General features: G+C 36.8%; 2 protein-coding genes across 4 annotated transcripts in view; one reads left to right on the top strand and one right to left on the bottom strand.

The window, feature by feature from the left end:
* mcf2b (MCF.2 cell line derived transforming sequence b) overlaps positions 1-7,385 on the bottom strand; it is a 22,562-nt gene extending 15,177 nt beyond the window's left edge. For all 3 annotated transcript variants that reach the window (XM_039667485.2, XM_039667486.2, XM_089126197.1), the window contains exons 1-9: positions 6,960-7,385; positions 4,931-5,050; positions 4,485-4,601; positions 4,060-4,209; positions 2,951-3,075; positions 2,607-2,721; positions 1,497-1,616; positions 1,085-1,276; positions 808-996 (exon numbers count right to left, since the gene is read on the bottom strand). In XM_039667485.2, the coding sequence (XP_039523419.2) occupies positions 808-996; positions 1,085-1,276; positions 1,497-1,616; positions 2,607-2,721; positions 2,951-3,075; positions 4,060-4,209; positions 4,485-4,601; positions 4,931-5,050; positions 6,960-7,010 (1,179 nt within the window). In that variant the 5' untranslated portion in view covers positions 7,011-7,385. The remainder of the gene's footprint in view (positions 1-807; positions 997-1,084; positions 1,277-1,496; positions 1,617-2,606; positions 2,722-2,950; positions 3,076-4,059; positions 4,210-4,484; positions 4,602-4,930; positions 5,051-6,959) is intronic.
* On the top strand, positions 4,478-17,113 carry arr3a (arrestin 3a, retinal (X-arrestin)). The gene is made up of 19 exons (XM_039667487.2): positions 4,478-4,610; positions 4,910-4,996; positions 11,861-11,919; positions 11,999-12,148; positions 12,849-12,874; positions 13,983-14,013; positions 14,132-14,192; positions 14,280-14,324; positions 14,506-14,699; positions 14,884-14,943; positions 15,029-15,105; positions 15,189-15,324; positions 15,408-15,492; positions 15,733-15,805; positions 15,895-16,032; positions 16,170-16,253; positions 16,426-16,449; positions 16,535-16,584; positions 16,703-17,113. Exons 5-19 carry the CDS (start codon positions 12,864-12,866, stop codon positions 16,705-16,707), a joined length of 1,074 nt encoding a protein of 357 aa, XP_039523421.1. The 5' UTR covers positions 4,478-4,610; positions 4,910-4,996; positions 11,861-11,919; positions 11,999-12,148; positions 12,849-12,863; the 3' UTR covers positions 16,708-17,113.

The following is a 17,113-nucleotide window of genomic DNA, read 5'->3' as shown; positions in this document are numbered from 1 at the left end:
AAACATTTCACCGACGACTGTTTTCTCAACTCGATGAACGTCTGAAAATAAATCGATCGAGCTACCCAGCAACAATTTCTGATATGTAGCCTGTAACTGTTCAAGTCCAGTCAGGTAATCTTTCTCTCAAAATCGTTCAATACTGTTTATGCATTAGTAAGTCAAGCCAGTGACTAAAATATCAACTTCACATCGTTTCTTTTACTAGGATGAAAATAATCTTATTTAAATTCTGAACAAATTACACAGAAAGCGATCTAAAAACAATCTTTCCACACAGCGCGAGTTTATCTGGACAACTCGTTATGAAATCAGTGACGCACATTGCATTGGTGAAAGCATTAGAGAGAGCAGAAACTGAGTTGCAATGATAAGATCTTCATTCTCGTGATCAACAGACTGTCCTCTGCTTGCTCAATTCTCAGATCTAAATACTTTAAAAACTTCTCACGATTTGTTAATCTCGATAGTTGTAATAGTAAAAACCTATAATAGCTGTAGTAAAAGTATTCGAGAGAGTTTTACATTTCATATCCAAGCATGTCAGCCAATCACAGCAGTGGCCGGTTACACTGAAACCCACCGCAGACGCGCCCCTTCAAACAGAGCGTTCAAATCAGAGGCTAAAATCAGGCTAGGAAAATTGCCTTTTATTTCTAAATTATGACTATTTTTGATCTAAAAAAACATACTAACATAAGGGCAACCCAGGAAACATTATTAAATAATAAAATAACCCCATGTCAAGGGACCTTTAAGGACACTACAGTAAAAAAGGGTGTATTTGTGCTCTATGTGTGTCAGTACCTGCAGCTGTGGTGTGAGTATGGCCTCAAACTCCAGACTGAGGAAGCCTGGGTTAGACCGCAAGACTGAGGCTTTCTCCATCAGTTTCTCAATATCCTGCAGGGCTACCTGCGCCCCCTCTTTGGACTGAAACTTATCCAGCAGCTGGTTAGCCATCAAATAGGCCCCCTCATCACACCAACGCACAGTCTGCCCATACAGAGATATGCAAAGTCTCTATGTTCTTGCATAAAGTGCATATACAGTATTACAAGGTTCTTGCATTTGCATTTAATACCTCCTCCAACCGCAACAGCAGGTCTCGAATGCGTGTGAGAGATGCCCGCTTGGCACGCAGAGCTGTTGTGAGAGTGTCACAGTGATGCCTCAGTTCATTGCAGCGCTGAACTATTAGGGCAAGAGCGTAGTGATGACTTGCTGCAAGCTGGTGCCCATGCAAAATAATAATCTGAGCACGGCCCATTTCATCCTGCAAGAACAACAGAGCTAATAAACAAACACTTGAGTATCAGCTGAAAGATGTTTCACCTTGTCAGCTCTCAACAGCTCTCAACAAAATTTGGGGTGTGCAATACATTTAAACTGAAGCACAGTCTCAAAAAGGTTTCTTTTCATTTTCTATGAATGTTTACCAGGAAAAAAAAAGAAGAAGAAGTTTGAAGAAAAAAAGAATCATTAAAGTTTGAAACCTCTGCTGTGGTCTCCAGCATCTCGAGGTCTTTGAGCAGCTGCTCCGTCTGGGCCACTGTGGTCCCCACAGATGCAATTGCTTTCTCCTGTGTACTGAGTTTCTCCAGAATGGCCTCCATCTATGCACAAAGACAAAATAGTTATTTTCGAAAATGCATTTAAGATCAATATTTCATAAGATTTTCACCAAAATATTAGGATTTTGGCAATGGTATAATTACAAAATATGTTTTTCCACAGATGTTAAAGGGGACCCATTTAGGGGGGAATGAAAGTGGAGAAAATGACCCCAGAAATTCATACATTATGGCATAATATAATGCAACTTATTAGGCCAGTATTTATAGAATAGCAAAGTATGCCTAATAATGACTGTACTACATAGGCTAGACATATAAAGGCTATCATGATCATTTTGCCAACAATGAACCATGGATTTGTTAATACGTTTTATTTTTAATTTCGACAAATACAACGTATAACATTCAAAACTCATCGGCTTAGACTTTTAAGAAAAATAAACAGTTTTGTGTAGCCTTGTGTGAACTTATTCAATAGATTTTAGACTTCTAGAATCTTTGGATTTATGGGGATTTAAAAAAAAAAAGAAGTGGGTGGATTTTTACCATTATCTAGGGTGGATGTGTACACACACTGCCGACACACATATTAAATTTTGTATAATAGGTTTATACAAATACAAAATTGTTTAAAGAGATAGAATCAGGCTTTCCAATGTTGGATATGAGAAAAATGACCAAATAAGACAAAAACAATTCTCTAGAATGAATCAGACTTTCCAATGCTGCATTTGAGAAATTAGACCGTTACTAGAATGACTTCCAGCACATCTTATGAAAGAGGAATCACTAAAATAAATTGGACTTTCCAGTGTTACAGTATGATAGAGAGAGCCGAAAGACTGTGTTAAACCTCAGCTCACAGTAGCGGACTTGATCTAAGTGGCATGCGAAGTACAATGACATTCATCTAGCAATATATTGTGCTTTACCATGAATAGTTGGAAAAGCTTGTCACTACAAAAGCAGTGTTGTTAAAGTAGTTAAGTTAGTACGCTTTTAACTCATTACTCCAACACTGGTCTGTACCTCATGGAAGCTCAGCTCGTATTGGAGGAGTTGAAGGTATTGTTGAAGCTTTAGGTGGTGCTTCTCAAAAAAGCCATCAAATGCCATTTCCATGTCCCGTAATTGTGCCACGAGCCTGCAATAAACAAATGAAACAGGATGAATTTTTACACAAAGAGCCTATGAAGTTCATTTTGATGATTGGCACAAAAATGCATTGTGAACTAGAGGAAGTTGAATGGGCCTCAACCAATCCAATAGGAGGATAAAAATGAAAAGAGGCAATAAACACTGCATGATTTTGATTTACTGAAAAACATAAATACTCCTTGGAGCGTTATTGAGTAATACTGTATGAAGCCTACTTCTGCACTCTTTCTTTGTCTTGGCTGATGTCTCTGTCTTCTGCTGTAGCACCTTCCATTGCTTTTGAGGCCTCGAGGTTTGAGAGCAGCTGGCGTCCATCTCTCATAACTGACCTAATGTCGTCCTGTAGTAGTTTTCAAAACGTATGCCAGTATTAATGCTTTGGTAACACTTTACTTGAAGGGGTGTGCATAAAACTGACATGACACCTTCATAACAATGACATGACATATGTCTTGAATATGAATTAGGGTTTATGACAACTGTCATTAAGTGTTATTCGCGCAATAATGACATTTTGAATGCAAATATGACATTGTTTAAGATGTCTTTGTTATGACATCTTGACATAAACCATAACCTGTCAGTTAAAATGAAGTTAAACTGTCATGTGTTTGGCTTTGACCTTGGCTGTCATGAGGCAACATAACTGTATCATGAATATTTTTCGTGACCTCAACTACAGTGGTACTAACTGAATTTGTCATTAAAATATTATAATGGCTTCATGACAGCCAATGTCAAAACCAACCACCTGACAGTTTAACGTTTTGTTAACCAATAAAGTTAGGTCATTTCTTAAGTTTGATAATTAATCTGCTATGTCATGTTTATGACGGGTTGTGTTGTCTTAGTAAAGTTGTCATGACAAAGACACTGACAGGTTATGATGTATTGGTTTGTCAAGGTGTCACAATAAAGACATCTCAAACAATGTCATATTTGCATTAAAAATGTCATAACTGAGAGAATGACACTTAATGACAGTTGTCACAAACATGCATAAAACTTCCTTCATATTCATAACGTATGTCATGTCATGTCATGATTATGAAGGTGTCATGTTAGTCCTTCAAGTAAAGTGTTACCTATGCTTTTTTTATGTGTTAGCAACTTTCCCCCACAAACACAGTCGTTGTTTTTTATATTTAATATATTTTTCAAGTCTGAAACCACATTGAAATCTGGGATTCGAAAAAATAATTTTCTATTCAACTTTTTAAAATATTTTATTCGATTAAAAACAACTGCTATGCTGGAAATATAATTTGCATTAGATCAAATTATATTAAATTAGACCATTTAAAACTGAGACTCATGTCCATACCTTCATCTGTCTGTATTTGTCAGTGTGTGATCTGAGTAGGTACTCAATGCCACTGGCTTCATCGGGCAGCTCCGTCTCGGACAGCTCTGTGCCGAATGTCTGCAGTAGTTGAGCGATCTCCTTCACAGTCACTGCAAAACTCTCTATGGCCTGGAGGAGGCAGCACAGACAGAAATATGCATTACTCAGCAGTTATTGCAAGCCTCCATATCTAAAATCAGATATAAATATATTTTAATTAATTAATAGGAAGTAAACAGATCTCCTTTAGTAAGTGATTTATTTCTCTTATCTGCATTAACTAGTGACACATACAATGCGATTTTGCAATTTAATTCCATTTTGTGAGCATATAATGATTTTTTTTTTTTTTGTTACAGCATAAATGACTTGTCATTTTCCTTTCTTGAAACCAGAAAGCTTACCGTTCGCAGAACTATCCAGTCACTATGGCATTGCTCCAGGTTACCACCAAACTCAGAGCTCAGCTGATTTTCATCAATGAAGCGAAGCAAGTCTGACAAGGAGCTCAGCATTATCATCTGAATAAGGTAGAAAATAGCTAGGAAATTAATTAAGCACGGTATATTTAATTAAATTTATGATTAATAATACATTCATTAAGCAGACTAACCTTGTAAGGGTGGAATGGCCTTTTAATGGCCTTGTTATGGATAAATAAAGATTGAATAAAAATAGATGCAAATGTTGTCCCACATAATCAGTGGGGATTCAAATGAATGACTGGTCTCAATATTATAGTTACAACTTGATGTTTGTTTTGCTGTTCAAGACTTCAGGTATGCATCTCATCACTATAAATTAAAAAAACTATTGTTTTGTACCACAGAGGATTCTCGTCAGTGCTTACCGGCATCTTGAGCGCAAAGTCGTCCTGACTGAAGCGGAAACCGAGGTCTGTTCCAGTGGTCTGAAGGTGGGTTTTGGGCCTCAGCACTAGAACTAAATGCAAATGTCCTGGGAATGACATCTGAAGAACGAGATTCAGCAATTTCATTACATGTTCAACTTCTTTCCTATCAAATAATTCAAAATGATTTAAAGAGTAATGATGTGGTAATTTAATCATAAACAGCAAGGTGGCTGCTTGTATATCATCCTCCCACTTCTAATGTGTCCATAGGTGTAGAAATCTAGGTCAGACACCCACATGTCCTGGATGCACATATTTAACCCTTTAACTGTCTGCTCAATTAAATGGTTGAGCACATTTTGAGTCAATATATTTATGGAGAGGAATACCTAACTTAATTCAAACTGATTGAGCCATCTCTACCATCTGGTTGAGGTATATTATGCCAAGAAAATCCACTGTCACAGTGTCAATCAACAACACTTTTTAACATGGATGTCAGAAACTGTTTTTGGTGAAATTTTGCAAGCTAAGCATATTCTTTTTACACTATAAGAGCCCTAACTTTACAAAATTATGCTACTTGGTGCCATGAAAAAAGGTAAGTATGTTTTTAATAATTTTTCATGATTTGACACATAACGGTTAACTGTCACCCCCCTTTTTGAGAATGGACATTGCTATGCAGTGTACTATTAAAACTTGGTTGTAATTCAAGCATGCTTTGGTATAAAGACCTAAATTTAGTCTTACTTTAAAGAAAACACTCAGCAGATTATTGCTTAAGTAAAAGCACTTCATAGAATAAAAGTATGAAAAAGTTATGGAAGTTTTAAATTTACATTAAATCAAATTTACTGTACTTAACATTTTTTCTTTTATATAAAAAATATATTTTACAAAATGTTTTTATTATAAAAAAGCCATATATCTAACCAAGTTGTGTTCCAAATTTGAAGTTGATATCGCAAAAATTGAAGTTCCCATGAGATTTTGTTTAGGTGTAATACCAAAAATGACATAAATTCCATTGAATTTAATTGTATGCATTCTGCTGTAACAAAGTGATACATTTCTGTCCAAATATCACTTCTGTTACAAAATATGCAACCTTGAGACTCAGACTTTTCTGACAATGTGTTATATCAAGACTAGAAAAGGTTTTATCATAAATTATGATGGGCAATGAAAAAGTATGGCAAAGTATGTGTGAATTCCGGTACCATTTTTTACTATTAAGTGACATGTCAACCATTTGGTGTAGGCCGATATTTTTACAAATCGGTGTGGTTACTAGCGACATAAGGAGATAAGAACACCTTTTCTTGGTTAAATTGTAATTAAGTAATCACAGAAAAAGTTACAGTAATATCAAGAACAGAGCTCAATTTAGAATTTAAAGCCTTTACAAAGCTAAAATAAAGTGAAACAATGGCATTTTGTAACATTTCTTGCTGATAAAGCAGGAAATTCACTCTGACTACAAGCAACTACTTTGCAGTTTTGTCAGGCCCAAGACAATGAATGTCAGTGGAAATCCAAGGCTGAATTTGTTGACTGTTAACCTACTAATGCTGACAAGAAAGTGTAGGCTGTCTGTCTTCTCCCTTTTCTACAGACTGATGATCAATAAACTTCATCAGAGACACTCACACTTTTCACTCAAATTGCTGTGCTGGTCTCCCCTAATCATCAGAGGTTAAAATGTACCTTAATGGTGCACATTACTTGCAAAATAAGTCTATAATGTAGCCTTTTATTATTGCGTTAGTCATTATCCCCACATGGAGTTAAGCGTGGTCGGGTGTTTAAAAACGTGTCGATCATTGCACATAACTATTCAAATGTAAAACAAATAATAGCTGACTGCAATAATGATCACATTAGGCTAATAACTAACAGTTACATCACAAACGCGCGCGTGATCTAGTTTATAGTTTCTCGACTATACCACCCAGCGCCCGCAGTAGCGTGTGTCAGTTCTGCAGCAAAAACCCGGTCCAAAATAGAGAAGAATCCATCTTACCGCAGCCCTCTGGATCCGGGGCAGTCCCCTGAGTGGATTAGCCTCCGCCATTGTTTCTAATTTGTCCGTTTCGTGTGGATGTAGACCCACTTCTTAGCCTCACAACTTCCCTCCCTCCATGACTTTGTCTGCGGTACTGTGTCTGTGAGCAGAAGCAGCGAGCAGTCACAGAACGGATGCTGCAGTGGCGACGACACCTTGACCGCACTTATCTGCTCATTACTGTCATACCTATAAAAATTACACTTACGCGTGACAAAATCTATCCAACAACATTTTTTTGTGTGTGATTTACTCGAATCAGACCTGATTGGATTATATTGCAAGCGTTACAGATAGTGAGGTGCACGAGTTATAAAATCCAGCACCATGGACAGAGGTCGATAGGCACTCGGCCAAATTCCTTCTTCCCACCTATGTGTGTGTGTGTGTGTGTGTGTGTGCATACACAGAGGTGTAGTGGTAAAAAAGAGGTGGGTAAACTATAAATTCTGGTGGACCACGACGTGGTCACCTGGTAAGGTGGGCCACTGCTACCGGTGTATGTGTATGCTGATGACATTGCTTTATAGGGAGGGTTCGACATTAAGCCTTTTCATTCGTAAATTCACTTGTCCGAGTAAAAAAGTTGCTCGTCCGGATTTTTTTTTTATGTGTGTTAATTTATTCTGAAACAATATTCTCATCAGTGTTCAGTAAGCTTTGATATTTAAATCACCATATTGTAACGTCTGCACCTTTAAAGGGCATTCCCTCCGCCAATATTATAAAATGTATGCTTCATCTTTCATTAAATTAAATTCCTAAATTTGATCAATAAATTCAATTATTTCGAATAATAAGACATTATAGGGTTGTTACCATAGGGGCTGATCAAATTAAATCATTTACACTGAAAAATTACAATTGCATGAAATAATGTTGTGAAAATTATTTAAATCTACATATAGACCATTTCACAAGATGTAAACAACACTGGTCCAGAAGCACTTCCTGTTTCAGTTTTTTAACACTATAAAAGCTGGGATAAAATACAACCGACAGAACATTTAAAACTTAATCAAAAAGTTAAACAAACATCTTTAAGATGTTTTCTTTGCATGTGAAATTAAGAAAAGAGTTACAAACTGAAACAGGAAGTGTTTCTGGACCAGTGTTGTTTACATCTTGTGAAATGGTCTATAGGAAACGTGGAAAAAATGATGCTACTTTTAAACATTCAACAATAAACCGCCAGTAGGTGGCGGCAGACGACCGTCGTAATGAGTGAGTCATTGATTCATTCATTCAAACGATTTGTTCAAACGGCTGATCATTCAAGAATGAGACAGATGTTTATGAGTGGGTCATTGAATCTTTGACTCAATCGATTTGTTCAAAATGCTGAATCATTCAGTAATGAAAACAGGTTTAGTGTTCAGCAAGACGTGTGCTGTGGTTCTGCTGTGATTTTTGTTTGGAACTATTTTCGCTGCTGAAACAGAACAAAAACAGCCAATATTACATCTAAAATGTAAGTGATTTAATTTTGTCACATTTGGACATTGGTGGATGGTGCTCAGCAAGTTCCTGCCATGTTCCATGGCTTATGCCACTGTGGTTAAGCTTTTTAATCTTTGTTCTGGACTTTCAGAATGAGAGTGAAAGTGGTCACAGAACACAGTGGTCGCAGCGCACTCAAGTCCGGTGGTCCGGAAGTTACTTTGACTGTCATCTGCCCTTTTTGTGATAGCTACTGCCATCTTTGTGTGTTTGGGCCACACACACTTCTTTAGGTCCTCCCAAGGCGGCCGTGACCACTACAGCTCCAGAGGCAGTGGTGCATGTTTGTGAACTCTGTCTGCTCTTTCAAGGCCAAGGAGCCTGAATCCGAACTCTCAGTCTGCTCTGTTATGGCATCCATAAACTCTCTGGTTGTCCAGTATTGGCCAAGAAGGCTGTTCTTGAACTATTTGTCTGATTATGAGCTATCTATCCTGATAGCAGTACTGCTGAAGCACTCTCGTACACTCTGAAACTCCATTATATTAGGCCCTGGAGATGATGAAGCCCTTGCCTTTCTCACAGCCTGCTCTACCTCTTTCCAGACCTCCATTTGGTATTCTGGTGGATTGATAGGTGGTATGTCTGATGGAAGTGACATAGGTTCTCTATGCAATTCCTCCCAAGCTAAACTCTAGATCAGGGTTTCTCAAACTTGGTCCTAGAGGGCCACTGTCCTGCAGAGTTTAGCTCCAACCATGATCAAACAAGAAGTCGCAAGAAGTCCTGATCGATGCGTGGCCCTTGTCCCTTCTCAAGCATTTCATTTTCCTTTGATGACCCTTCAAACCATTGACTGTTGTTGCCTTGCTCCAACCACAGACACAAACTTGGAGTTCAATGACTTTACTAACTGCAGATCTTGAACTAGTCTTACTCTCCAGTTAACCAAGCCTACCTGACTAGGGAACACTAACACTTCGTCAAAATGTCTGATTTCCTTTGTTTGACCAATATGACCTCACAATGACCAACCATGTAACAGTCTGTACACTGGATGTCCATGACAAAGATTAAATAGCTTAATCACAATGGAAGCCAACCTGAAAACATGCCAGGAAGGTGCTGAGTGCCATCCAGATCTTTGGGATCTTTGGGCATTGACAAAAGGCCAGGCCAGAGTCTTTACTTCATTTGAGGGACATTGGTTTTGTCACAGAGAACTGCAAGCGTTTTCTAATGAAGAGGGAATCCATCATGTGGGCTCAGTCGACACAATCCCATTATGGACAAAGTGGGAGTGTAGACAGATTAAGAGAGATTAAACTTTGAAACAATCTGTGCCAATTGTAGGTAAAACAGCACCAGAACCAAACTGTACATTAATCAACAGACAAAAATGACTGTTATATGGTGTTAGTGTTATATCTGATCTGTTAGTGAGTTTTTCATGCGAACAGTGATCATCCAGATGCCGTCTAGGGAGGATATGTTTACCATTGTAGATCCACTTCAAGTCATTCATGAACATACCTTTGGATCATTACTCAAAGTTAACCAATTTCAAAGAAATATCTGCTCTATTTGAAAAGGGTCTGCAGCTGGTTGGAAAAGTCAGAAAAGTTTCAAATAAAAAATATTATACAATACAAGACGTGAAAAATTCACTCATTTAGAAATAAGTAATTCTTTATGTATTCACTAGTCATTGACACATTGTTACCTGGGCTTTACCTCTTTCTCAACAAGCCTGCCCACTCCCTCCCTAAAGTGTAATTACAGGCGCCCCTGAGCTCTTCTGTAATTACCTTTGGATTAAATCCTAAGTCTTCACACTTTGAACTAAAAATGGACTTTAGATATTAGAAGTTAGGGACTAAGGAGTGACTGACTTTTTATTTTCTAACAATTTTCTTATTGATTTTTTTTTTTAAATATGGAGGTTGATGGTGTAATGCTCATGTAATTTTCTTTAGTTGCATCATTGCAATCAAGATGTCCCTAATATAAGAAAGGTTTAAGTGAATCAATTAACCTCTCACACTTTTAAATAATGCTTTGATAATTGATGCTGTTTAACATGTCCTAAAATAAAGATTCTTAACGTAATGTTTTGACTCGACTGTAGCTATTTTAGTCAATTCTTAGCAATAAGTGGACCTTGAAGACCGATAAGTGGATTACAAGAAATGTCCTTAGGGCGCCAATTCTTGCACCGGCGAAACAAACGCCATCTGATTGCTCCTTCTGAATTCTTGGGATTGGTAAAGACCTTTTCATACACATGATGTCATTGGTTTGCCAGTACCTGAGAGGAGGGAACAGATGGAAGGAAAAGCCATCTCAGTGAACAGTGACGTTAAGAGATTTACCTCCTGTTGGGCAAATTGGGATTTCATAACAAGCTTACATACACCTTTTGTGCAAGGTAGCACCTTTAATGTGTGGGGATTGAAAGTGTATAATTAAAATAATAAAGAAAACAATTTAAGGAACATAATTCATCATACAAGGTAAGGTTTATGTGCCCATGCCGTCACTGGGTTCCCAAGCCTGTTGGCCATCTGGAGCAGCAAGACTCCTGTTTTATCCCTATACTACTGTCTTTCTTTTGGGGTTTCCTTGATTTTTCAAGGAATGACGATGATGATGAAGCAGCCAACGTTAAATGTCCTTTTAGGCATAAGTTGAAAAAGAACAAATAAATGATTTATAATGGAAAAAATCCTAAATCTAAAATTGTGAACAAAATATGTGCAGTTCTATATTAAGGTACAGGGTGAATGGTCTATGTTTAGGCCTTCCACTTTGGGCTTTAAAATACTTCTGGTAGTAAGGAGATCCTGACATCACTCACATGTGTTTTGAAGTTTGACCCATTGTTTGACCTCATGTTCCAATTGCACCCCAGCTGCTTTGACGTTTAGGAATATTTGATTTACATTTATATCGTGAGGCCTTGTTAAGTAAAAAGCTAAATTATGGACATTTCATATGACTATATTATATTATATATCATCAGTCATACTTGACCATAATTTATTTAGATGCCACTGTACATTCATACATGGACCATTTTCCTCTTGTTTAGGGTTTGAAAGTAAAGCAGAGTACATAATATATAAATTCAAGTTGAACTTGATGGTTTAGGGAAGACAATGTGCCTTTTTAATGTTTAAAATCTGGAAAATGTGCTTATTGATTGTGAATAACCTACTATTACAAGTGCAACGATAAATCATTTTGATATAAAGCCAAAAATAGACTGAAAAGTAAAGCAAAATACAAAAACTAAGTAAAAACAAAAAACAGTCAATTGTAAATGTGACTAATTGAGATGCATAACCTTGTCCCAATCCAGTCACAGTTCTGTCATAATTATCTTGTCTTGTTTTCTTGTTTAATGTTTTCATTTCCAGGAATAGAAACTTCATATATTTTTGACCAAACCCTGGCAAGCTTCCTGTATTTCTTTGAGGTAATTCCCCATTTTTATTTGTATTTATAAACATTGCGTAGCCCAAAATAGCATGTAAAGTGTTTAATTGGATTGACAGAAAGACAACAGCATCTAAATCAGTGCAGCACAAGCCATCAGAGCAAAGGTCCGAGTATAAAACCCTTCGCCTCTGAGACTCAACCACACTCTCTGACTACACCAGACAGGCTGCGGATTACCACAGAGAGGGAACAGATCGCCCTAACAGGTAAGATCTCAATGACTTTACATCAAAACGTTCAGTTCGGTATTTTGGGAACAATACCTATCATCCTACAAAAGAAAACAGGACACTATTGTGTTTAGTACACTATTAAACTAACTTGAGTTCATTTAGCCCTCTTTCGCAGATTATCAGCAGCGCCTTCTGATTATTCATTTAGCCTACATTTGTACAACCAACATTTGATTGCATTCAGACTTCCTGTGAAGAGCCACTCAATCAACTAAATTGATATTGGACAATGATGAGCATTAAGAACCTCATGATGTGCATTGGAGCTTTACAGACGAGAGACATTAGACAAATTAGATTTGAGCAAAAACATCTAAAAGGTCTCAACATGGTTCTTTTGCATTTATAAAGGCCATTATAGCATGTGCACATAGCCTAGTAGATCTTTTTTATTTTGATCATTTTTATTTGAAACGTAGGCCTATATTGTGCTCACACAACCTATATGATTTCTCTTCATGGTAGTTTTAGTCAAAAATATATCCTGTCCATGCAATTTGCATTTAGAAATAAGCTTAAGGCTCATTAATTGGCATATTTAGAGATGGTTACATCAAAGTATCTGAGTTCACTGGATGAGTAAATCTGTACAGGGTATGTCTGTGCCATCAAAGCCATTTGTTTAAAAAAATCACTCTTCATAAAATTAACTTTCCTATTTCATTTATTTCAGGAAAATCTTTGTGCAATGGCAGAAAAGTAAGTATTTTTCCTTTTTGCTTTCACATACAAAAAAAAAAAAGTTTTTAACACATTTTACTGTATTATTTAGCATTCGACTTGTTGTGCTTTTCAATACCAAAACAATTTATTAAAGATTTGGAGAAAGTTGAAAAGCAAATAATGCATAGCAACCTGCTGAACATTGCTGGATCATACTTTTCATTAGTATTTACCAAGTGCTTAGTTTGGAGTATCTCATTTTTAGTAACTCACTTTTTTATATTTTGTATTAACATTGTATCCTTTTTTTTGTCACTTTCCAATTTTCTGGAAAGTGACAAAAAGGGTCAATCCAAAGTGCAAAAAAAAAATTGAGAAATCAAAAATTAACAAACCACTTTATATGTGTTGTCTAAGTAGTATATGATATGATAGGATGGCCAACATTACAGCAGACACATCTGTAAAAAATTTGGTTGGTTTGACTTAAAAAAAATAAGTAACCTGGTTGCCTTAAAATTTTAAGTTCATTGAAATTGAAAAATTGAGTTAATACAATGAAGGAGATTGATTTAATCATCAGAAACTCAAAATACTATGTTATCTGAACAACATAAATGATCTAAAAACAAATGTTGTGATTACAAATCATGAAAATATTATTTTTTTTTTACAGTAAGAGAGAAAAAAACAATTACTTTACATGCCACAATGAGGATGTTCTTGAAAGTTTCGAATAGATTGAACATTGATTTGAGTCATAAGCCGGCAGTCACAATCAATTACCAGGCATCCTCTTTGGAGTAAACACAAGCTGCCTCCATTTAGGAAGTCTGGATTAATAGCAAAGGGTATTTCAGTCCTTGGCCTTAAAGTGTCTTAAAATACTAAGCTTTGACAACGTGAGGATTGCTCAGGGCAAAAAGGTCAAACCTGATAACTCAAATGCATTGCTGAGGTAAATACCTGAGGTATAGAACTAATAGGACAAGTGATCCTGCTCACTCCTCTTGACACCCTCTGCAATGTATTTATATATGGTCAGGCATTACAGAGCTAATTTTATCTTGTTTTATCAGTGTTTAATACACACTCCATGTATCTTTCTGTTTCTTATTCACAATTTTCTTTTTTGTGTTTTCAGAGTTTACAAAAAGACCAGTGGAAATGGCCAGGTATGACTGAAGATAATTTTTCAGTTGATTCTGAATTGAATTCCTCAGTTTATTGTTATGTGCTTGAATTTTCATATTTCATTACACGGAAATAAATAATGCACTGTTTATGTTTCAGCTCACTCTCTACCTGGGGAAGAGAGACTTTGTTGACCATGTTGACTCAGTGGATGCTGTTGGTGAGAAACTGCTTGCATTTATTTTTGAAACACAGACAACAGGTAATATCCAACAACTAAATATGAATTGTTTCTTATTCTAAACAGAGGGTGTAGTGAAAATCGACCCTGCAGACCTTGACGACAGAAAAGGTATTGTCAGGTTTAAGTTTTTATATATATAATATATAAAATAATAAATAAATATATTATATAAAAAGCAACAAATTTATATGATTATGGTTTTTTTTTTTTCATTAAAAAAAGTCTGAAAATGAATTTAAGACAATAGAACAAATAAAAAAAAAACGATGCTTATTGTTGCTTCATGCAGTTTGGATTCAGCTGGCCTGCGCTTTCCGTTATGGTCGTGAAGACCTGGATGTGATTGGGCTTTCCTTCAGAAAAGACATCTGGATTCAGCATATACAGCTATATCCTGATGCAGGCCACAAACCCGCCCTGACAGAGATGCACAACACTCTCCTAAAGAAAGCTGGAGAGCAGGGCCATCCATTCACCTTTAATGTAAGTCATCGGCCAGCACCAACAACGGAATAACTCATTTACACTGTGAAAAACAGCAAAATAATACAGGCAAAAATTAGAAGTAATCATGTTACAAACCCCTTATAAATAAGAAACATTATTTGTACACCTTTTGTCAATTTCCTCATATAACTGATGTGAGAAATTGTCTTTTTCCTTTCAGATCCCTACCAATCTCCCCTGCTCTGTTACACTTCAGCCTGGCCCAGATGACCAAGGAAAGGTGAGAGGAAATGAGAGCGAATTCAATATATGATCTTCAAATGGAAATGCGCTGAATGGTCTTGCTCATGGCTCTGTTTTTGCAGGCTTGCGGTGTTGACTTTGAGGTCAAAGCCTACGTGGCCAAATCAGCGGATGACCCCGATGAGAAAGTCGACAAGAAGTGAGTGTGTTATAGGTTCTTTCGCACATAAACCCCCTTGTTAACAATTTTTACAAATAATGTTTTTCTCTCGTCTCTTTCAGGGACACTTGCCGCCTTATCATTCGTAAAATCCAGTTCGCTCCCGATAACACAGGTTCTGGACACAAAGCTGAGATCTGCAAGAGCTTTATGATGTCTGACAAGCCTGTTCATCTGGAAGCCTCTCTGGACAAGGAAGTGTGTAAACTGTCACAAACTGTATGCTTTGATTTTTACCAAATCGAGAAGAAATTCATGTGTCTTTTTCCCATTGATGACAGATCTTCTACCATGGTGATCCCATCCCCATCAACATTAAGGTCAAGAACGAGACAAACAAAGTTGTGAAGAAAATAAAGGTTACAGGTGAGATTGATCAAGCAATTTTAACAAGCTGTATGTGTAACAGGTAATGTCAATATTACAAAGTATAACCCCCGACAGGGTTATTGTACCATACTTCTTTTGCTATAATGACCAGTTGACTGTATATTATCCTATTACACGACTACTTCCAAATAAATCAATAAATGGACATCAAATATTGATTTAAGTTATTTTAATTAATATTTGAACGATCTGATGTTGTATCCATTACTCTCATAGTTGACCAAACCACAGACGTCGTTCTCTACTCAGCCGACAAATACACCAAGAATGTGCTGAATGAAGAGTTTGGGTGAGTGTCATTTTCTTTGACTGTGATATGGTCTCTTCGATTATCAATTGTAAGGTATCTAACCTATATGATTCCATTTTTTTCTCCAGGGAAACTATAGAAGGGAGCGCAAATTTTGAAAAAACCCTCAAGATCACTCCTTTGCTGTCAAGCAACAAGGAGAAACGTGGCTTGGCACTGGACGGCAGGCTTAAAGATGAAGACACCAATTTGGCCTCAACCACTATGTGAGTGTTTGTTTCATTTTCAAACAGAGTTTTTACAGAACGCCCAATAGAAATGAGTAATGAACTGCTCCTAATGCAGCACATTCGCTACCGTGAACTCTGCTAATTATTCATTTACTTTTCCGTCCTTTCTTCAGATTGAGGGCAGGAATGGATAAGGAAGTTTTGGGAATTTTGGTGTCCTACAAGATCAAAGTTAACCTCATGGTATCAGGTGGAGGGTAAGGATTTCTTTCTTTGAGATATCTGTCCAGTTTATGCTAAACTCACAAAAACAAATTATTGTTTCAATAGTAATAATTATATGAACATACATATATTTAGATGCACACTCAAACACACAATAATTATTATTATTGTAAAAATATCTGTTTCTGCTCTCCTTTTTTGCAGTCTGCTGGGAGGTCTGACAGCAAGGTAGGTCAAAAATGAGAAAACCTTTTAAATGCATTATGGGAAATCATAAATGGCCTTTTTCTAACCTGTTGTTTTCTCCTTCCAGTGATGTGACAGTAGAGCTGCCTCTGACCCTGATGCACCCCAAACCCAAAGGTAATCAAGCACCTGCTTTTCTCTTCATTCTTCCCATGGCCAAACGTGGTCTACCAGTGTTTTTGTGCCGTTAAGCATCTCACCCAATTTTTTTTGTCTCCCTCTCTGATTAAAACAGACTGAATGTCCGTGTAAGATTCCACAGGACAGACGTTACCCTCGAGTACATTCCCTCACAGCGAGACAGCACAGGAAAAAGTCACGTCTCAGACAATGACAGGAGTATATAATAACACCGCTTCTTGGAGAAAGTGCTCCCTGATGGTCATCATATTTCCTATACATTTTCCCATAGTTTACAAAGTGTGTGTGAGTGAGGAATTTCAAAATCTATGGAGTTTAATCACTTCATTGTGTATGCTTGTGTTAACTTGTCTTGCCTAGTGTGTAGTCATTTAAATATCAGCAACTCATGTGACTTTGTGTTGTTTGTTTTGTCATGTCTGGAATTTTTGACTCTTGAGTCATAAAACCAAATAAAATACCTCCAAAACCTTCATGTACATTTGTGTTTACATGGATTGGTATA

The sequence above is a fragment of the Pimephales promelas genome, chromosome 23 (genome assembly GCF_988280905.1).
Source record: "Pimephales promelas chromosome 23, fPimPro1.hap1.1, whole genome shotgun sequence".
NCBI lineage: Eukaryota > Metazoa > Chordata > Actinopteri > Cypriniformes > Leuciscidae > Pimephales > Pimephales promelas.
The sequence above is the reverse complement of the archived record's forward strand: the minus strand, read 5'-3'. Positions and strand labels throughout refer to the sequence as shown.